Genomic DNA, 23,480 nt, shown 5'->3' on the forward strand with positions numbered 1-23,480 from the left:
CCTCTCTTTCCCGCTTTCTCTCTATCTGCCACGGCAGCAGTGGAGAGGTCGACTGCGACGTGGTGGTACCTGGCGAACGGCGGCTTGCCTGCCTACTTGCCTGCCTGTCCGCTGCCTGGAGAACGACAATGTCAGTCTGTGCTCCGTTGCTGGTCTAACGGCCGGTCGAGTGGTCCCGACCAACCAGAGCGAAGTACATATATTTTCTCTTCCCCCTTCCCTCCCTCTCTCCTTCTTTCTTTGTCTGTCGCACTGTCCGCCTCTCTCCTTTCCTCACTCTTTGTTGTTTTATGCCCCCGACACACCTGCCCACGTTTCCCTGGTACCGTCGCGCTCTCGTCCCGATGTTCGGCCTGGGTAACAGGAAGGTCCTCAAGTATTCTGCCATCGAGACGTCGCTTCCCATCGACGTCGAGGATACGGTCACGTGTTTCTGCAGGTCAGTTTCCGGTTTGTCTCGCTCCGACAAGTGAAAACGATTTTCGTCCTTGAAATTTGCATATACTGATGATATTGAAGGTTGATGATGATACTCAATAACTCAGTAGAGTTTTCTATAGCGAAAGATAACAGCGAGTGCGCAAATAATTTTGTTGAAAAAATTTAATAATAATAATTAATTTTATTTTGGACATGAGAAATTTAATAAAACTTTAGTTACAATTAGAATAATCAGAATTTACTTCAAGGTCATCGCTTTTGAAATTTTGCGAGAAATCTTTGTAAAATAGACATTTGGATCTTTTTATATGTTTTATTCTATACATGTGTGTAATTCTTAAGCACTGTATTTCATAAAAGAATTTGAAACGTGCGCTATTGTCTTTCAATGCGATTCTCTTGAGGAAGCCGGTGTTATCTTGAAACGAAAGAAAAAGCTGCTGTCGCTGATATACGGACTATGTTTTAACGATTCGACGACATAAATTGTCAAACAAACAAAGGAACTATTGCAATTCATCTTTTAGCAATTCATCTAGACTCTCTTACGTCATTGCGAAACAATAATGGCGCCAAAGCAATTACATAAATAAGCTTAGTAATATACCAATGCGTGTTTTTTTCCTTTTTTAATCGTTACGAAACACATGTTCACATGTCGGAGATGCACGAATGTCGTTCGAAGCGATATTTATACTTAATAACCGGAAACGCATTTTGATCATATGTTGCTATAAAACATGACAAAATTGGAATATAAAAAGCGAATTAATTAATTATATATATTCCGCAACATCTGTTGGCGAAAGATATTATGTAGGAAAATGTAAATTGTGTGGATACGAAAAGGCTACTCGAAAGGATGAGAGGCTGTCTGCAAAAACACGGAGAAAATCGTTTTATCAGCCGACGAAAGCTTGTAAAGTAAACTTACATCTGTCGACAAGGTCTAAGATATCTGCCAAGGAGAGATGCTCGAACGAAGCGCGAGATGGTTATTTTCGCAATTTACAAAATAAATCTCGCGAGAAAATATATACGAGGCTGCAAAAGTATATAATAAATAAATTGTCTTATCAGGCAACTGCTCTCACAAGAATCTCGATTTACACAGCTTGTTTCTCGTTGTGATAAACAGCAAGATACAATATTTAGTACGCGTTATCTTTATCGAACAATTGTGAGTCAGATAATATCTGGTGACTTTATCGCGACTAAGTCTCTATCAGATTCACGTTATCAAACATGAATCAATCTGATTGTTTTTGCAATCGTCTTGATATCATTTGGACAGATTATATGCGCGTTACACACACACGCGCGCGTGCGCGCAAAAAAAAATTATGCATACATACATACATATGTATATAATATATGCAGGGTGTCTATTTTAATTAATATAGTCGAGTATCTTTGAAACTATGGCTGTAACGAGAAAATATTTCATATAAAAATTAAAAAAGTTTCTTATAGAGAAGAAAAAGATAATCTTAATAAACTCGATTTTAACTCATATTTTAACCAAGGTCATTTGAAGGTCGTTTGAAGGTCAATCTAGTTTTTAAATGGAAAATTATATATATATACAATATATGTATACATAATTTTATATATAATTTTTATATTATAATCTCTACTTTAAAAAATATTTAACTTGAAAGAGACAAAATCTCAAGACACGCAGAACAAAATGTAAAGTATTTCTACAAAAATAGGCGAATTATCTTATCTTTCTAAATCGAGAGAATTTCACACTTGTGCACCTAGAGCAGAATCTCGCAACTGCTGTGTCGCGGCTTACTTGCGTACCGTGTGACGTAATTACGTTGCGGGACATGTGTGACGCGCGACGTGTGTAGCACGTGCCTACGATTGTCGTGCGCTCGACGCGGTTGGAGAGAAACCGAGCTCCGTCTCTGCGGCTTTCGAAACTCATCAAGAATGCTCGTATACCATACCGGTTTTCATCACACCACGCACATAATGTATTTTGTTTTCAAAATACTTTACTTTTTGAACGCGATGCATATACAGGATGTTTCAAAATTACCGGACAATCCGTTAATGGGGTAGACTCTTGGGATTATTTGCAAACGATTTTTCCTCTGTGAAAATGTCGAGGTATCAATAATTTTCGAGTTATAAGCGATTGAAAATAAAGGGTTTTTCGCAAACTAAGCCTTGTGGAAATAAAATATTAACAAAACCACGTTCTTTAATTAATTTCAGATAGAATTTACTTTAGTAGAATTTTAATTTAAAGCTTAGTTACAAAGGTGCATGACAAAAATTGGGACCTCCCTCGACATTTTCACTGATTGTCAGGAAAAATTGTCTCCAAATAACCTTAAGAACTTTTTCCATTAACAGGTGATCCGATAATTTTGGGATACCCTGTGTATGATTTTGTCGTCAGTTCAAATTTTTATTTGTTTACCCGACAATTACCTATATAAAATGTAGGATTCAAAATTAAGTTGAAAAGTGTCTCGCAAAATTACTCATCACTCATCACAGTCACAAACGAGAAGAGAGTCGTAACTTCTGTACTTAAAAATTTAACCGAACGTTAACTATATGACGAATATTCCCGCGACTTTAATTATCAATTTTTTTTACGTCATTCGAGATGTCAGCCGTATTCTTATGTCTACATAGGGTACTTTATCTTACGAATAATTTTTATTTTTAATGTTTCCTTAATAGAGTTATCGAGGGTTTAATTAGCACAGGGTATATTTGAGTTTCAAGGGAGCTTAAAATTGAAAAGTCTCGGCGAATTAAGATTCAAACGCATGAATAGCTAAATAGAACCTCATTTTTGCCCCGCTCCATACATATATATAGACGTAGATACATATAATGTGTGTGTGTGTGTGTGTATATATATTCTTCTGAACTTTGACGGTGCGGTGTTGCATACGATTAAGGTTAAGTCAATATTTGCATTTGGCGAGGTGCTATTAAATGGGTAAAAGCTTCACTGCTTAGAGATCGAAGTTAGAATTGAGACGACGATGACATGACCTCAATTTTTAATGATCATCCGATTGAAGATATTGAACCAAGCGCGGGAAGGCTGTATTTTAATAGGTATTGATATATGATATAGAAAACGCGAAGATTTTATTACTGTAGGCGTAGACCTTTTCCCTGAGCAGAAAATATCGCGACCCTACCGGGACTCGATCCTAGGACCTGCCTTCTCTCAGTAGGCAGTAGGCAGCCACTCCGCCACTGATTGTGAATCACTCATCGTCTTATATATATATATATATATATCACCCCATATTCTCTCTCTACTCGCTTACATATTCTCTACATTACGATTTAGAAGTATGATACTGCGCATAAGTATGATGCTGCGTATTAAAAAAAAGTAATAATTAGTAAATTTCTCGAAAGTGGCACCATCTGTAAACAAATTGATATCGCTGTCTTGTGTCCCTTTAATCAAACAACTTTTGTGCGAAACTTTTTTTTGTGTAGGAAATGTATAGGAAAAAAGATAGTTAGGGTAAGACATTAACCTACCCTGTGTATATGTATACATACAATGTAAAATTTCTCATAAGTCCTCATAAAAGATTCGAACTGTATTTGATACAGATTCGAATATTTGGAAGTATTGCTCTTGTCTTTCGCAACTTATAGAGAATTCAAATCTATCTCGTTCAGATTCGAGTCTATTTGTTTTTTTTTCTTTTCCAAAGTAATTATATATATTATCGAAACTATGCAAACAAATTCGAACCTATACTTGTAAGATATTTAATTCCATCGCTGCATGTCATGTCGGTATTTTTGTCGCGTAGCAAGTAACACCGAGTTGGATCACACGTTTTCATTAGACTGATTAACATTGTGACATTGACATTACCGACAATGTCATGGTACAAAAAGAAATCCATCAGCCGTTCCCTTGTACTACATCGTGACTTCCCTTTATATTACTTTTTCGCAGTGTCAAAATTAGTTTAACGTGTTTTTATGTCTGACTCTTACTTTGAACTTGCATTGTCGATCAGTAGATTGATTATTGCTAGCCTCGTATTTACTCATCGCTGCGCATGCGCCGATTTCATTGAAAGATCCATCAAGATACGAGGTATTTGATGCGAAGAAGAATGGCAGTTTCATGAAGGACCTGAAACGCGAGCCGATTAATGGACTTCCGGCGAGATGAGAAGTCAGGCACGACGCGAGAGGATTTTGCGGGTTTTGCAGAAACCGCACAGACAAACCGCAAACCGTCGTGCTGTCCACAGTCAGCTGAAAATCTTCCTCTAAGCGGAAGTATTTAACCCTTCTGCCAAGATAAAAATAATCTTATGCGATTACCATCTCTCCTTTTGCCCTCCTTCCGCATTTTAATTTAGGATATTATATCTAATTGAATAAAATGGTTTTTCGCATTATATTCTTTCATAGTTAGATTAGATCAGATTAGATTAGGCAACTAATTTTCTTTTTTATACCGAATGCCTCATTTGCTCTTCGCTGTTCATTATACGAAGAGAGAAATCCGAGTGCGTAATTCGTATAGAAAGAAAGAGGAGGAGAGGAGAGATATTGCGGCGAATCACCCTCCTCAGGGTAGTGGCGCATGATGGGGAAGTAAACAAACGCCGGAGAAAATGTTTGTTAGAGGGGTAGCGCCATCGACGTCACGCGAAAGGCGCCTTCGAGGCGCCGAGAGTCTGTCCATCGATTCGCATCCTGTAAGGATGTAATCCCGGAGAAGAGAAAATCAGCCGCGTTTCGATGGCGCTTGGCGCCAAACCTCCCTTTTTCGTCCCCAACCCCTTCTATCTTTCCCGAGCTATCTAACTTCTCTCTATAGCTCTCTTGTCGCTCGTCCTGATAATTATTTCGCCAGGATTGCGATCTCGTCGCGTTGTTGTGTTTGGGTTAAACTGCCCATACAGGATCAGATTTCAAGGATTCTTCTTAGATCTTTAATTGTTATTTCTCTGGTTTTCGGTCATTAAGGATATAGGCTGGTATTCATAGTCCGATCTTATATTTAAGATCGTCTTAAGTGTGGTCTTAGGTCGTCTTAAGATCCCATTCAACTAATCAAACGGTCGCATAACATCTCAAGACTGTAAAGATTCTATAAGATCGGACTATGAATACCGACCATAATGTTGAAACCACGAAATGTGTGTTTCGAAGGCTCGCCGCCATAATTCCTGACGTATAGACAATATGGCTGGATTATCTTTCTGATAATCTCTCGTAGGATTATCTCGAGACAGCGAGATAAATTGTCGTGTTGTTCATTTTATGATGGATCTCGGGATTGATTAATTCTTATCTTAATCGTAAAGTCTGTATGTAACAAAACATACACCGTTAAATTTTTTATTACGTTGATATGTTCGTTACGTATTACGTTGATATGTTGAAAAATTCGAACAAGCTATTTGTGGTAGCGTCTTTCTTTTTATCCGCTTGTCGTCGAAATATTACCGCGATACTTCGAAATCTATCGAGTGTAGCTTCAGAACTTTCTGATCGACATCTATTGAATAATTTCTCAGTTGTATATCTGTTGAAGAGTTTTACTGTTTAAAGCCGTTTCCGTTTAAAGACGACAATCTTGAGGAATACAGCGAACATAAATCGTAATTTTCGTTCTTGTTACACGCGGTGATGACATAACGAATAGATTATTTCTTTTTGCTATTTCAAGACACACTACATCATCGACCATTAATCTACAAATATATGTATAATCCTCCAGAACTTAAATAGACATGTCGCCATCTTTTACTCCTACTTATTCCGAACACATGAGTTTAAATATATTTATTATTATTTAACATTATTATTTATTCATTATTAATATATATATTATTATATTTATTATTATTTATAATTATTTAAATGTTTTATTATAAACATTTATATAAGTTACATGACATTGATCAGAAATTCATAAAAAAAGGTTCAATCAAAACTATACTTTCTCTATCTCTCTTTCTTTCTATTTGCTTCTAGAAAAGCAAAGATTTAACGGATATTCTGATACTCGGAAATCATCAATCCGAGAAAAATCGAGCGACAAAAGTGGTGATATACATGATATACAGATACAGAGCGATTTGAGGGAAAGATCACATATAGAAAGAGAGAAAGAGATGGAACGCGTGACGCGCACGCGGAGCGGGAGCGGAATATTGATTGTCGCAGAATCGCGGGGAGCGTCATCTCTCCTCTCCTCCCTTCGCCGCCGCTCCACGCGCGGCTGTGCCGTCCGTCCGGCAGTCAGCTGACTCGAGTTACCCGACTCACAGCTGATCCGACACACACCGCCGCGCCGTGGTGGCGCAATCGCCGTCGCATTGCCGCCCTCGCGCCTCTTCTCTTTTCCCTTTTTCTTCTCTTTCTCTCTCTCTCTCTTCTCTTTTTTCCATAATTTTTTGCGATGGACTCGCCTTCCGTGTTTTTCCGTGTCCCTCCGTATCTTTCGTGTCTCTCCGTGTCGCTCGTACGCACTTAAATTGCTCTTTTAAAATACAATAGATGCGTGAAGAGGAGACCTTGCAAGACTTTAAAAGAGAAAAGATACGGAAAGTACAGTAAAAAATGTGTGAATGAAAGCAAATATTATATAAGCTTTCTCGATCAATTGACGGGTGATTCTATTTTGCTCGAAATTTTGTTTCGACCGACAGGGCTAAAGGAACCAATTCTATTTGATGTCTCGTCGAATGTCTCATTTTCTTCCAGAAGAGAAAAAGGTAAATGGAAAGAAAGAGGGGGAAGTCTTTGGTGGAAGTCTTTGTGATACTCTCCGATCGTTATTTCGGAAACAAGGCGTGTCCAAAATAATTCGTTTCTGCGATCGGAATTGATATTCGCTGAAGCTCCTTTTTGGATGTATATATATACACACATACACACGGTGGTTAGATATTTCTGGTTTCTACAATAATCGATTGATCGCTATTCGCTTTATAAATAACTCGTTCATTGACGAAGACGAGCTTTCAATCAGGCTTGTAATTACAGGGGCTATGATTTACTTTAAATACGCGGGTTTAAAATAAATTCTAGATTATATATTTTTAAAATAGGTCTTATATACGTTCAAGAAGCTTGGCCGATTGGATTATAAATGCCTCGTGTATGTTACATGGTAGATTATATGAAATACATATGAAAATCTCGGGATCAGCTTTTAAGTCTATGCGGTGTTTAATGATATTTTCTATCCTCTTTTATATTCTCATATCACGTTTTGTTATGATAAATTTTTTTATTTCAATCGTGAGGTTTATAAATGTGTTAAATGTAATACACATTTCTGCTTTGAATCATAGATATTTCTAAATATAAAACTACTCTAAACTCGCGACAAAGGCACTATATTTTATCTTTATGCTTCATATTGAACATTCCGCGTATATGTATTATATGATTGATAGCTCTTTTTCATAAAATCATTGAAATTTACGTCACAACCGGTGATTCTGAAGTCATTCCTAATTCCTACCACGTCCGACTTCAAAAAGGTTAGATTCGACGGAGATCAACGCGCCCATACCTCGTGGTCGCATTAATACTAGACAACATCACGGCGCACGAAACAACGTCGAATAAATGGCTCACCGGGTAAAAACGTGCATGCGCATTTTAGTTTTGCGCACACAATCGAATAATTAAACCGGATGGTCTGGAAAAGGCGAAAAGGCATATATACGACGCAATGTACTAAAAATAATATGAAACAAAAGAACATATAACACATCGATATAAAATTATATAAATAAAGTTATTGAGTTATTTAAATTAAATTGTTTGAACAAATTTGTATAAGTTATTGTGTATATACACAACACATACACACTATATATATGCATATATATTTGCTCATATTTTTCTTTGATAAATACTCTTTATATTTTACGATTAATATACTTATTTTTCATACATTATGTTTTCTCTTGATAATGAAAATACTGGAAAATATCAATGTTCCAATTAGTGCGCTATAGGAAGGTATCGGTACAGCATCGCTTTAATTCGCATTATACCTCGGCGCGTTTGATTCCCGACTCTGTGGCGACTCGGTGATTCGTCAGGATCTGCGATCTCGGCAGTCGCATTCGTGCACTCGACGGCGGCGCGTCGAGTAGCACGAGGATGTCCGATGATTCGATCTCTTATGAGAGGAAAGAGAAGAAAAAGGAACGGACTCGCGTTCGCGAGATGTGCGAGAAATACGGGCTCGTTCGGATCGAACGTCGCAATCGGTCACTTTGAGCGGCAAATTTGGAAAATTTGTGACGACTAGCCCCTTCAGAAGATTTTATCCTTTTACCCTTTATTTCACTTATTTTCGCACGGTCTTCCGCGCTCGCGAGTGACGAATCCATTCAATCAGTAAAAGAACTAGCTCCTTCTCTCCGCTCATTGTCTCGTTATTTGTACACGATGATGTGATAGTGTGATCTCTACGTAGAGATGCGACGTGATTCGATTAGGAGAAATACCGCAACGTGATGCGGCAAGAAAGAAGCAAAGTAAAGAGGACCCCGTGGAGGATGCTGCAATGATCTTATGCAAAGAAACACGCTTTACTTTTTTTTTAGAAAGTACTATTAATTTATGAGGAAAAAATATCAACGAATTTTTAAAATTCATCTGCATTCGATTTATCAATTAAAATCGACGAGCTTATTTTTCTCAAAACTCTTCTAAATTTGTATTTAAAATAATACGAAGCTATGAGAAGCTACATATGACGTTTACATTTTTTTTTATAAATGAGATATACGGAAAGTTTTATAATATTTTTAAGTAAATTGGAAAATTTTTAAACCTATTAAGATCAGAAGAAAATTATCGATGTCAGAAAAGTTCCGCAGCATGTTCCATAACGAGCTTCTTGGAAAAGAGAATGAGAATTATTAGGTAATTCTATTTATCTGACTGAATGCTTCTTATCGAGACGAAACAAAATTCGATTAGATCATTACTACCCGCGGAGAATGAACGAGTTATAATATGAAGAAAAGAACAAAAATTACTCGAGTACTTGAGTGTTGGAGATTAAATAAATCAATATTACATCGATGGAAAATGAATGAGAGGAAAAAAAGACAAGAATTTATTGAAGCGATGCACCCGGAGGTTGAATAAGTTGATGCGCATATTTTTTGCCTGAAATCTCTCGTGAATTTTTGAACGGGATGTTTTGGATGCAGGTTCGCGTGTCTAGGGAGAACGAGAAAAGAAGGTAGTCCCTTATTTATTCGCCTAGTCCTAGGGGGATTCTCTTATTTACTCGCTTAGTCCTTCGGGGGATTCTCGGCCGAGCGGCCGCTTGTGACAAATTCCTTGTCAGAATTAAGGACGGAGTAGCAGAATCTAATCCTCAGCAGGTATTGCGGGATCTTTTTTTAGATCCCGCAAAATAAAGGATGCATTTCTGAAACAGAAATATGGTGAAGTTTGGCAGCATATTTCGTTCATTTTGAAATTATGTATATAAGATGTATAAATAACGTAAAGAATATATATATAGTGACATAGTAGGGGATCGAGTGACTCAGTGGCAGAGTGGTTGTCTATTGAGAAAAAGATCCTAGGATCAAGTCCTGGTAGGGTCCCGATTTTTTCTCTTTTTACAATAATGATAATATATAATTTAATTAAATATTATCGAATATGAAAAGTGAAGATAAATTGTAGATTTAGAGTTTTGAGAGAAAAAATCCTTATCGAAGTCTCTCTTTGCTTGATGAACCTGCAACATTGTTTTCCTTTGCAACTCTAGTCTTATACTACTGGATTGCACGCGTTAAGTGTGATTTAAATGTTGGACGTGACCTTGTCCTGGTCACGATCAAGGACGCATATGTTACGGCTTCGTGCAATTGGTCGGAGCTACTACTTGGCTCGAACTTTTCCTTCATTTCGCGATGCAGCGACATTCAAATTTACGCTCGGTTGACTAACCGGGTTAATAACGTACACACGCTGTGTTATCATCGTAATTCTCGTTGCTATCGATTCTGCAATTACAATATTATTTTTCACAGTAATTATAAATTATTTATTTAATTTATGTGAATTATTATACAATCGTTTAGCAATGTATATATACGGAAACTTTTATGGTTCTTATATATTTTTTATTTTTTTGAGTATTTTTTTGAAAGATTATTTTTTAAATCTTTTAAAAGATTATTTTTCTCAAGAAGAAAGAAAACGGAATGAACACATGGCTTTAAGATTCAGAAAAACAGCGTGCATGTTTCATTTTACGCTTTTTTATTTAATTTATATAAAATTATTTTACATTTTATATAATAAATTCTTTTTCATTATATTAATTATTTTACATGTGATATTTTAATTGTAAGCTAGATTTCGTCAATAATTCTCTACAATTAAAAGTTATTAGTTGTCAATGCAACAAAAGGAAGCACGTTTTTATCTCAGGAGATATAAAATTTATAAGTTTTTCAGAATACAATTCCAAGTATACGAAAAAACAAATTAAGGCACTCGCTTCTCGATATATTTGTCACGAAACGATCATCAATTTTATTTTGCCCGACCGAGATCGCTAATCTCTTGGTTCTTAACTATATTTTTCTTTATGGCGTCATGGATGCACGTGTACGTGATAACCTAGTTTCTAGAAAGACAGCCAAGCGACAAATTCGCGGCATCAGCTGGGGAAACGAGAAACCTGGCATCGCGTCAGCGACGCATGTTGTCCAAATTTTTGTAGCAAATCGAAAAAGAGAGAGAGAGAGAGGGGAGAAAGTGTAAGAAAGGGGGTTAAATATGCAATTTATCGACACCTCGATACTTGTAGATTTCCCGAGAATGAATAATTTTGTATGTGTGTATGGATTATACATATATCTGTTTCAATCAACCTAAATAAAAGTTCAAAATCATTATCAGTAGTAGCAACACAGCTGTGGCCTCTTCAAATATTATAATGATGCTCCATTGTGTCATAACATTGATTTGTAACTATATGATCGAACGCGAACGCATGCTTGTGAATTTTGCTCCAGATCGACGAAGACCGATCTTTCGCACTTGTTCTTGTAAACGAGATCGATTGTCTTCCAAGGATTGTCTTCCAAGGAGTGTCTTCCGCGTCGTCTTCCCGTGAGCTATTTCTTCTCGAAACTGATTAGACTCAACATCATTATCATTGTGCTATTACGTGAACTCGAAGACTTGGTGAGACGACGAACTAGTGGCAAACGTAGACAAACTAGCGGCAAACCGGAAAATAAGTTTAGTCGAGCTGCTTTTAAGTCGAAGGAATCATTCAAGGAAGTCATCATCCCTATTAGGAATCACATGCATGAACATTCAGAAGAATCGTATTAGAAAAGTCAGGATCTCAAAAAGGACTGGAAAAAAATATTATTATTCCTAGAAAAATCAAGATCTCTGTGAACGAAGTGAATCCACAGTTTAAAATGCACAGATATTAAGGACAAAGTATTTTCAGAAGGAAAGAAAAATAAAAATCCATCCAAAAAGATATGTAGAATCGTTTATTTGAACGAATTGAAACGAACCAACAAAACTTCACGCGAATTGAAGATTACAAGAGATTTTTCCATCCGAACTTCTCCTCGAAACATCGTTGGAACATTCCGTCCTCGAAGAATTTACTCGAAGAGCCGTAACTGTCCTGCCTCTTCCTTCAATCTCTCCTCGATCGAGGACCCGGGACGACAAGGACGTCCCGGAGTGCATGCTGGCTAGAGAGTTCGATGACAATCGAACAAGATTTGGTGCCTACCTAGCGTGCGTGAGCGGATCCTCAGGCACGAGGGCGGCGCGCCGAGGAGGTCGTCCTCGACCACGACGATGATGATGCTGCGCTCGCCAGCGCGCGGTGCCGCCGTCAGCGTCCTAAGGGAGCCTCCCTCCTCCGCCTCCGCCGCTGTGGCGTCCTCGGCCACCACCGTCTCGGCGCCACCGACGCCGGTGCACCACGGCAGCGCCGGCACCGGTGCCGGTAGCTCAAGCAGCGCCTCCTCCTCGCGTCTTTCCTTGCTCGACACCTGCCACAGGAAGATCAGGCTCTTCGGCGAGCTAGTCGCGTGAGTTCTCCTCCCGCACAAACCCGCAGATCGCGTAGATATGTACATATAGGGTGATTCGTTTTTAATCTTAACAGGCAAATATGCAATTTTATACAAAAAAGGTGCTAGTTCCAAATTATACATACTTTTTCTTGACAACTATGTCTTTTCTTTACATCAATTGATTCCTCTCATGATTTTGTGCATAAAGGTATTGATTGAAAAATGAATATTTTATGAAATATTTCAGTTTATGTAAAATTATATCAAATTATAAAATATTTCGTAAACTATTCACTGTTTGGTCATCCTACTCTTATAACTTTTTATACCGAATATTGCGAGTCGATTTATGAAAAAAAATTGACCTTTAAACGACCTTAAAAAACGCCACGCAAGGACTACTCTAGATCACGATATTATGTCCCCCTAGAAAAAATATATTTAAAAAATATTGTTTTTTAGAAAACAATATTTCGAACAAATGTCTTGTTTAAAAAACAAATGTTTAGTTTTGAGGGGGGAAAAAGTTGATAATCTTGAATTTTAACTAACAAGGGAAGGTCGTGTTTCACCGTTTTCGATTCAAAACCTATGCAGAAATGTTGTGATGCCAATAACATATTCTGCAAGTTACAGCTCCTACTTTTGCGTAAAAAAAAGATGGTATAATAACTTTCTCACCTATACAGTGATGGCAAAAGTTCCGTAACAGTCAAATTTCTTGGAAAATAATGACTATGGAAGAAAATGTTAAATACAAAAGTTTTAGAAAATCAAATGGTCTATTATGTGGTTATATTGATATGACCTTCATGTGACCTTGAAGGACACCGTAAAGGTCAACTTTGAAATCTTAAATGGAAACCCCAATTTTTTATTACATAATCGTGTAGCTTACCTCGAGAGCTTTTCAAAACACTATAATGAAGTATTTTTTCATAGAACTTTTCAAATTATTAAGGCTAAATTAAGGCTTCAAAATTGTAAATATTTTGACGTAAAATATAAAATATCTTGTAAAACATTCAATTTTTGGTAATTTTACCTTAATATTTTTATGCACGTCAAAATACTGAAACTTTGAAGCTTTATAATTTGAAAAGTTCTATGAAAAAAATACTTCATTATAGTGTTTTGAAAAGCTCTCGAGGTAAGCTACACGATTATGTAATAAAAAATGGATTTCCAATTAAGATTTCAAAGTTGACCTTCACGGTGTCCTTCAAGGTTACATGAAGGTCATATCAATATAACCACATAATAGACCATTTGATTTTCTAAAACTTTTGTATTTAACATTTTCTTCCAGGTTTTGAATCGAAAACGGTGAAACGCCTGAGGACCTTCCCTTGTAAGATCATTTTTCAAAGTCATTTAAAGATCAACGCAGTTTTTTTCAAACGAAACCAACCTAACTTTTATGTAAATCGTTATAAGGATAAGATGGCTAAAAAGGATAAAAATAAAAAGTAAATATAGTTACCTCTTTGAAGCTGGCAGGACCAAATCGGCAGAATCAAATCGGACCTATTGGAACATTTAGTACTTATTTTGTACTAATTTGTATCAATAAAAATAATATTGTACTCTGTGCCACTTTGAAAAAAACCGTGGCGCTGCTAGCTTCTTGTTAAGCTGGCAGAACCAAATCAAAACAGAACGAAAAGAAATAATAAGATCAAAAATCGAAAAGATTTAATTTATACCATCAACAAAAATTTAATATTTTCATTCTTTCTATAATAAAACAATCCCCAATTGAACTCAGCTCTATTAGGCTGAAGAGTAAAGTACTCTTTCTTATTAGCAGAATCAATCGCTATTTATATACGCGATGCGGCATAATATGTACTGTCAAAATATAAAATTTCGGATTTTATACCCCCGCCGTTCCTTCGGAAACTACCCCTATCAAGAATAAAGTGCTCGTATACATGCAAGTACGTATGTTTACTTCGATATCTTTATATGTACATAGAATTATTTTAAAAAATTCAGAATAAATTAATTACTGAATAATTTTAAAAAAGAACAGTCGATTTTACTCTTGAGACTGATAGCGGTCGGGGGTACTTTCCTGTACAAGCTGTCCCCACTGCTAGAGATATTATCTTGATAGAGATATTGACTTGACTTAATTAAATGGCACAAGATAATAAAAATTTGATGGACAAAAAAATGTTGGGGATTTTTAAGGTACAAAAGAGCTCCCCTCATTTTTTTAATGATAGTGGTTTACCGACCGCTATCAGTCTCAAGAGTAAAATTGACTGTTCTTTTTTAAAATTATTCAGTAATTAATTTACTCTGAATTTTTTAAAATAATTCTATGTACATATAAAGATATCGAAGTAAACATACGTACTTGCATGTATACGAGTACTTTATTCTTGATAGGGGTAGTTTCCGAAGGAAAGGCGGGGGTATAAAATCTAAAATTTTATTTTTTGACGGTACATATTATGCCGCATCGCGTATATAAATAGCGATTGATTCTGCTAATAAGAAAGAGTACTTTACTCTTCAGCCTAATAGGGCTGAGTTCAATTGGGGATTATTTTATTACAGAAGGGATAAAAATTTTTTTTGATGGTACAAATTAATACAAATTAAACTCTTTCGATTCCTGATATTATTTTTTTCTTTTCGTTTTGTTTTGGTTTGGTTCTGCCAGCTTAACAAGAAGCTAGCAGCGCCACGGTTTTTTTTCAAAGTGGCACAGAGTACAAAATTATTTTTATTGGTACAAATTAGTACAAAATAAGTACTAAATATTCTAATAGGTTCAATTTGATTCTGCCGATTTGGTCCTGCCAGCTTCAAAAAGATAATATACAGTTTAAGAGATATTTTATACTTTAATTTGACTTAATTTAAAACAAAACTAGGTTGTCCTTTAAACGACCTTGGAAAAAACGCTACCCAAGGACACAATTTTGGATCGACGATATTACATCCCCTTTGAAATTCTACAACTTTTGCCTAATACATTTTTTTTCTAAAAAATCTCACCCCGTGATTTTTAAATATCTGTCTGTTAAGATTAAAATGAATCACCCTGTATATATATGTGTGTATTTGTATGTGTGTGCGTGAATATGCGTGAAATTGATACCAGTGTAATTAAATTTCACATCTTGTCACATTCAAAGTACAGAATGAAAATGAGGAAAAATCGGGAGAAAATCGAGTAGACATGTAAATTACATATATCCGCGACATATTATAAGCGTTATAAGTGATGTTATATACGGAAATGTGATTAGTGATTGGACATATGTATATATGTACACAGGAGGATATATACGTATACCGGCTGACAATTATGCCAATGTCTTTTTTTTTCTTATGCCGAAGCTGCAGCTTCTTTCCAGGAGCATGTGCTTTCTAGAAAGCGATTAAAGCGCTTTGGACCGTGTAGACGTGGCTGAACATATGATGCTGCTATCGTTATTGCATGTAATTGCATTTTTCACTGGCAGGAAGCTGGATGTGGCTGCTGCATATATTGATTGTATAGCAAGCTCGAAAATACACAGAGTATATTCGGAATCAATATTATAATATTTAGTTTTCACTTACAAACGGAGATGCTACGTTAATTAACGTATTATCGCGCGATTCACCTTAATTGGGACTGTCAATGTTTCTGAATATTATTGATCTTTTTCTATGTTCTGTTCTTAAATATAAATTAAAATTAAAATATTTATAAATATAAATTTAAATATAATTAATATAAATAAATAATATAAATTTTAATATAAAGTTACTTTCCTAATTAATTTATATGAAAAGAAATTTATGATTAAAATTATATATACGGTACAATAAAGTGGGAACATTCTCTGTTATAAACATGTAAAATGTAGCGGTTTATATTATATTATATATTATTGTGATATTACAATAGTGCATTGCTACAATTCGATTTTCATTGGTATTCGGTTTTCTGCTGAAATGTAGGGCCATTATTATTATTATTATTATTATTATTATTATTATTATTATTATTATTATTATTATTATTTCGTATTGTTTTTAAAGGGTTTTCTATAATTAAACGACATTGAAAACGTTCTCCGACGTTTTTCTATTTACGTAAAAAAAAGCAGTTTGGTTTGCTTCTCGTTGAACTCGTGATGTGAGAAATACAACGCTTATGGCTTCGCTGATAGATTAAAGATAAATTGAATAGAGAGTCGGGAAGCGTCGAGAGGATAATTGTACAAATCCGATAATTCGCTAATCTGATTAATGAATTCGCGCTACTCGATTAAAGACGAAACGCTCCACCATTCAATTTCTATTCCGGTCAATCTCGAGACCGCAAATTAGCGAACCTGTGAAATCGACAATCGCAGAGAATGAGAATTGTAAATGATTTCATGGTTCACTCTCTCTCTTTCATTGACGATTTTTGGGGAATTTGTTTTCGACGAAGAAATGAAAAAAAAAACTAGACTACATAGCGTCGAAGCCGCTAATAAACTGATTTAGTATATATTATTATAATATATATCTATTAAAATATTATTTATATATAATTATAATAAATATAATATATATTATACATATATGCAGGGTGTTAAAAAATTAGACCGACAAACTTTGAAGAGAGAAAAAAAGACTTCAAAATAAACATTTTTTTGTTAATACTAATTTTCGTTACAACGTTTAGTTTTAATACTACACGATATGAGATATGAGTTTGTAACGTTTCTTTATTGTCACCTTTGTATTAAAGTTAATGGAGGAATTTTTGAGCATATTCTGTAAAAAGAGTGAATTACTTTTATGTATTTGTTCCGTGTTTTGTTCAAGATTAAAATACAATTTAATTTTTCCACTTATATGTTTGTTTACTGTTTATGTCACAAACTCCTATTTCACACATACTATGTAGTATAAAACTAAAAACGTCGTGGAAAAAAATAGTATTAACAAAAAATGTTTATTTTGAAGTCTTCTATTTTCTTTCTTTGTCGGCCTAATTTTTTAACACCCTGTATAATATATAGGATGTCCCAGATCTACCAGATTATTCGTTAATGGCAGATTCTTAGGAAAAAATGTCGAGAGGGAGGCCATCATTTTTTGCATGTTCCCAATTTTTGCCATCATGTATCTTTGTAACTTAAGTCTTAAATTAAAATTCTATTAAAGTAAACTCTATCTGAAATTAACTGAAGAATGTGGTTTTGTTAATATTTTATTTCCACAAGGCATAGTTTATAAAAAAACCCTTTATTTTCAATCGCTTATAACTTGAAAATTATTGATGTTTCGACATTTTTACTGAGGAAGAATCGTCTCCAAATGATCTCAGGAATCTGTCATTAACAGGTGATCTGGTAGAACTGGGACACCCGGTATAATTTGTGTATATATTATATTATTATTTTTGTATATTATTGGCAAATTTTTATAATCTTAATCGTAATCTTAATCTTAAATTATTTTCACTGTAATTCATTAATATTCTGTAATAAAACTGGATCTTCCCATTTCTTTGGCAAATACCAACCTCTTATTGAACATCACGTATTTTTCTTTATATTGCGAATTTATTATTATTACAATAATAAAATTCTATGAAGAATCAATTCTCTTACTCTCTTTCTCTCTCTCTTTCTAATATTGTTCATAATAATAATTGATCAATTTGGTTTCGGACAGTGTGCTAATTAATCTCACACACACGCGAGGCTGTGCTGTATCACATTGATATATATACATATATATTTGCGTGATATCTATGATTTCGCTTGATTGGCTTGAACGTTATTAAAGATCACTCTGTGAAGGGGCTGTGTGACGGATTCGCTAACCATGCGAATGTTTCCTTGTTTTGCAGAAAAGCCAGACGAAAGGAGAAAGATGCGGGAGCCACGGAGGATCCTAAACTGTATCTGGAGGAGGCAGCTCTCGAGAGGCAATTGCCGGAGCTGGACCTGAGGATGCTCGTGGATTTACCGCCCGGTCTGGACTACAACGAGTGGCTGGCGTCGCACACCCTCGCACTGTTCGACCACATTAATCTCGTATATGGCACGATATCTGAGTTCTGCACCATGACGGGCTGTCCCGATATGACCGGTCCCGGCTTAAGGTAAGCTCTGACCTTGTTTTCCTTTCTTACTTACGATATCTCATAGAGAAATTGCATCTCGCGCGAGTGTAAAAATCGGTTCTCCGATTTGTTTCGAGTATATATTTGAGAGAATTATATTTTATACTAATATAGAATGTAAAAACATAATGACAAATCGCGTACATAATACAGGGTGATTAATTTTATTCTTAAATAGGCGCATATCTAAAAATCGGTTTTAGAAAGAAATTTATCAAGCAAAAACTGTAGGAGTTTGAGGGGGATATCAACTTATTGTTAGTATTTTTAAATTAGGTCAAGAATATTTATTAAAGTATAAAATATTTCGTAAGTTAGTCAGTTTTTGGCCATCCTACTCTTATAACTTTTTATGCGGAATATTGCGAGGAATAGATTTATGTAAAAAAATAGATTGATCTTTAAATGACCTTAAAAAACGTTACAAGATCAATTCTAGGTCACGATATTATATCTTCTTCGAAATCCTAGAATTTTTACCTAATACATGAATTTTTTTTCTAAAACCCCGTGATTTCCTGATATTGGTCTATTAAGATTAAAATGAATCATCCTGTATAAAGTAAATAAAGAGTATTGTTTTTTTCTATATTTTGTATTAAAATTTTTTATATAAATTTAAATTTTATTGCTAAAAAGATGGAGAAAGAATCGATAAAGAATATGACGGGAAATCTGAAATTTATTTTCAATTCTTTCGATGTATCGAAACCGAGCGTTTTCGTCACAATACAAGTGTAATCTCTGCTAAAATACCATCATATTGTCATTATATTTTTAATAGAGAGTCAAAAACTTTTATCGAAATATTCGAAAGGTTTGATCTAAATCTAAATTATTTGTCGATCGCTCTTGCTCATTATATTTGCTTGCGCTGTTAATGTTTTGCATTTGAAATGATGATCGATCGATTGACACAACACTGCTTTATCATTCCAGAACGTATCTATGGTTCGACGAAAAGGGAAAAAAAACGAGAGTGGCCGCACCACAATATATAGACTATGTTATGACATTTACGCAACGCACCGTTAGCGACGAAACTATATTCCCGACAAAATACGGTGAGTCTCATTCCCTTTATATAATTTAATTCATTAAATCCAACAACCAACATCCGCGTTTGGCTCTTGCGCCTATTTAATGTTAAATATATACATATATCATATAGGAGCCTTATTAAATTCATTAGTCATTAGTCAATTCGTTAAACCTGCCAGAATAAAAATATATAATTAATAAACGTTATAGCTTTGTTTTTAATAACACTTTGATACTATTATATAAAAACTTGTCGATTTTATTATTCGATCGAGAGATATGTATATTTATTACACTGGTCAACAAAACAAAACTTTTGTTTAGTTGCCGAGGATGTTTGAGCGAATTTAAGGTATTTTGGAAATGCTGAATCCAAAAATTACAATAGTTTTACCGAATTAGCTCTAGTTTTTGAGATAATGGATACTCAAATTAGGGTTTTATCCCAATACGATCTATAGCTGCTGACATATGCAGCAGAGTTTGGTCTGTCTTTTTATTCTTTAACATTCTTTTTATCTCCAACGTGATCCTGATGGCTCACATAAAAGAAAATTGTACAAACAGCATTTTTTTATGCATTAAAGCTCCTGGGTGCTCACCGCGGCCATATTGGATTGTGACGTCAGAGGCGAGAAAGCACACGCTGAAAATTCTTAGATGCCATTTTTTAATGAAAAGATATTTCGATTAAACAGCATTTCAGATGGCTTTAGCACACTCTTAAAAACCCCCGAAAACTATCCTTTTCCCTTTATAATCAATCAACATCTGTAAAATGATCGAGATATCAGACTTTGACATGCGGAATGACTGCGCATGTGCAAAGACCAAACGGATTGGGCTTCATAATATTACATTTTACAGCTGTTGATTGATTATAAAGGGGAAAGGATAGTTTTCGGGGTTTTTTAAGAGTGTGCTAAAGCCATCTGAAGTGCTGTTTTATCGAAATATTTTTTTATTTCGAAATGGCATCTAAGAAATTTTAGCGTGTGTTGTCTCGCCTCTGACGTCACGATTTCGACATGGTCGGAAAGGAGTCAGGAGCCTTAATTGTGATTATCTGAATTAGCTAACTTTGTTTTTATGTTATTTTACTGAATACAACGCCACTTGGTGTATTTCCTATATACTTTCATATATATGTATACTTTTGTATGATTTGAGACAGTTTCCATATGATTTGGAGATATAGGCTACGCCTAACCATTACATTTTTTGCATTTTTTATGTTTTTCAAGAAATACCCATTATCTCACAAATTAGAGCCAATCTAGGAAAACCAATGTCTTATTCGGAATCAGTGACACAAAGTGTACCCTAAAATTGATCTAATATAATTGGCAATAAAATCAGTGTTGATGGGTGTATTTTGTTCAAATTATTAATTAAGAACCGAGGAACACCGATCCGTTGATCATTACCGATTGTTGATTATTTTTTTGTTTTTCAGCAAACGAATTCCCGAGCTCGTTCGAGTCGATAGTGCGTAAGATCCTGCGGCTACTGTACCACGTGGTGGCACACATCTACCACTGCCACTTCAGGGAGGTGGCGCTCTTGGGGTTGCACGCTCACCTCAATTGTGTGTTCGCCCACCTCACGCTCCTTAATCAACGCTTCAACCTTATAGATCCCAAGGAAACGGAGATCCTGGGGGACCTAGAGGCCGCCCTCTTGGGTAAGCTTTATATATGCCGCCGCCGTTGCCAACGATGCGGTATTGATCGATGCTGATTACGCAATGCCGGCGAGAGATCCGAGACCGAATTGCGCAATGGAATATTTCCTTTGACGATCGATATGGGGTCGCGTATGTGTGTCTTGAGCAAACATCTTTCATTACAGAGTGTCTACTTCTTGAAAAAATCGGGAAAACCCTGGCAGTCGTCAGGAATTATTTTATCTTGAAAAATCCGGAAATCTCATAGAATTTTGTTGAAACTTGAAAAATTTTTTTAAAAATTGTCTGATAATTTTACTTAATAATATATTTGAGAAATATATGTCTGATATATCTTTGCAGTATTTAAGTTTTTATTAAAATCTCATGTGATTTTTTTGACGATCTTCTTTTAGTATCAAGGTCTTGTGTAAGTTTCATAGAAAATTGTTCAATTTTTAAATAATATTTAAATAAATTAGTACTCCTTAAGACGTTTATAATAAATTATTTTTTAATATAAAAAAACTTATTTTAAAAAGCTGTATTTACACAAATTTTCTTATTTGGAATTTTAAACGAAAATACCTGGAAGATTAGGGAATTCTCAGGGAATTTTTTTACAAGATTTGAGTAGACACCCTGTCATTATTATAATTCTTTATCGAGACGATTGAAGATTTTAGAACTAAAAAAATATTTTTTTTAAAAAAAGGATTTTGAAACTATTGGGTTGAATCAAAAGCTTGTTCGCGGATTTTGCCAATAGATGATACTGGAAGTCATCAGCGCAACCAACTTCATTCCTAGCATATAGATTGTATATAATCTTGGCAGGTGACACTTTGTACCACAAATTTTTTTCTGAGGTTGCGTTTTTGCTCTTCTGGTAAAGAAAAAGAGCATAGAATGACGGTATCACTTAAGCTATATTTTGCAAGATCTTTTTTCTAAAATACAGTAGAAAATATCGCTTATCAAGATCAATGAACTCAATTACGGTATATTAAATGTATATTTAGCCGGTTACATTATACGCCTCGCCGGAGATAGAGATACATGTTCGATTTTATACTATCGATTGATTCCTTTCTCTGTTTGCTTCCAGGTGACTCGACATCCGCGCCTTCGCAGACCTTAGCCATCCAGGAGACTCCGACCACCACAACCACTACCAATACCACCTAGATGATCATGATGCGTAATAGCACGCGAACAGAGGTTGCAGTTCCTGAGACTAGGTGACGATAGGCGATTCGTTCGTTCGTTCAGTTTCTTTTTGCCTCCTTTTTTTATAGACCACATGCGAAAAATAGAATTTATTATTACAATACGATCGGCCGGTGGATGGTGGAAGAGAGGAAGAGAAAGATAGAAAATATGAAAGAAAGCGGCGATTCTGTAAAAATAAAGAAAAAAGATACCAGTAGTACTTGTACATAGCGAAGTGTGAACAACTACATGATGTAATTAGGTTCCTCCGTTTGTTGTTTGTGAGATTGTACATAATTTATTAAATGGTAAGATATACATGAGAGAGAGGGGGGGGGAGAGAGAGAGAGAGAGAGAGAGAGAGAGAGAGAGAGAGAGAGAGAGAGAGAGAGAGAGAGAGAGAGAGAGAGAGAGAGAGAGAGAGAGAGAGAGAGAAATAACAAGTGAGAATGAAAGAACGCGAGAGCGAGCGAGAGTGGGAGAGAAAGAGAGAAAGAGAGAGGGGGAGGAGAAGGGGAGGGGGGGGAGAGAGAGAGAGAGAGAGAGAGAGAGAGAGAGAGAGAGAGAGAGAGAGAGAGAGAGAGAGAGAGAGAGAGAGAGAGAGAGAGAGAGAGAGAGAGAGAGAGAGAGAGAGAGAGAGAGAGAGAGAGAGAGAGAGAGAGAGAGAGAGAGAGAGAGAGAGAGAGAGAGAGAGAGAGAGAGAGAGAGAGAGAGAGAGAGAGAGAGCGCGATAAAAAACGAGTATTGATTATTATTGACAAAGTTAGTTGCTATAAGAGATGATTTGTTCTGTAAAAAAATGATACAATAATAATATTGTAAAGTTAAAATAATACCAAATATATACCTGGTGTTAAGGCACATGTCTTATTAACGAGTTAAAAGCTGCGAACAAATCCATTCT

The 23,480-nt window shown here is 35.5% G+C and overlaps 1 protein-coding gene across 2 annotated transcripts; it reads left to right on the forward strand.

Moving 5' to 3' along the window:
- The first annotated feature begins 7 nt into the window (after positions 1 to 7).
- On the forward strand, positions 8 to 23,450 carry Mob2 (MOB kinase activator 2). Of its 2 annotated transcripts, XM_083053208.1 has the most exons (6): positions 8,554 to 9,366; positions 11,490 to 12,539; positions 18,382 to 18,636; positions 19,597 to 19,721; positions 21,155 to 21,382; positions 22,473 to 23,450. In XM_083053208.1, the coding sequence occupies exons 2-6, from the start codon at positions 12,304 to 12,306 to the stop codon at positions 22,550 to 22,552; spliced, it is 924 nt and encodes a 307-aa protein (XP_082909334.1). In that variant the 5' UTR covers positions 8,554 to 9,366; positions 11,490 to 12,303; the 3' UTR covers positions 22,553 to 23,450. The 2 variants fall into 2 exon arrangements, with proteins under 2 accessions (XP_082909335.1, XP_082909334.1); XM_083053209.1 differs by lacking the exons at positions 8,554 to 9,366; positions 11,490 to 12,539 and adding an exon at positions 8 to 439.
- Positions 23,451 to 23,480: the final 30 nt, after the last annotated feature.

Source organism: Prenolepis imparis, unplaced genomic scaffold (genome assembly GCF_030444845.1).
Source record: "Prenolepis imparis isolate NDT839.2.m4 unplaced genomic scaffold, iyPreImpa1.0 SCAF_13, whole genome shotgun sequence".
NCBI lineage: Eukaryota > Metazoa > Arthropoda > Insecta > Hymenoptera > Formicidae > Prenolepis > Prenolepis imparis.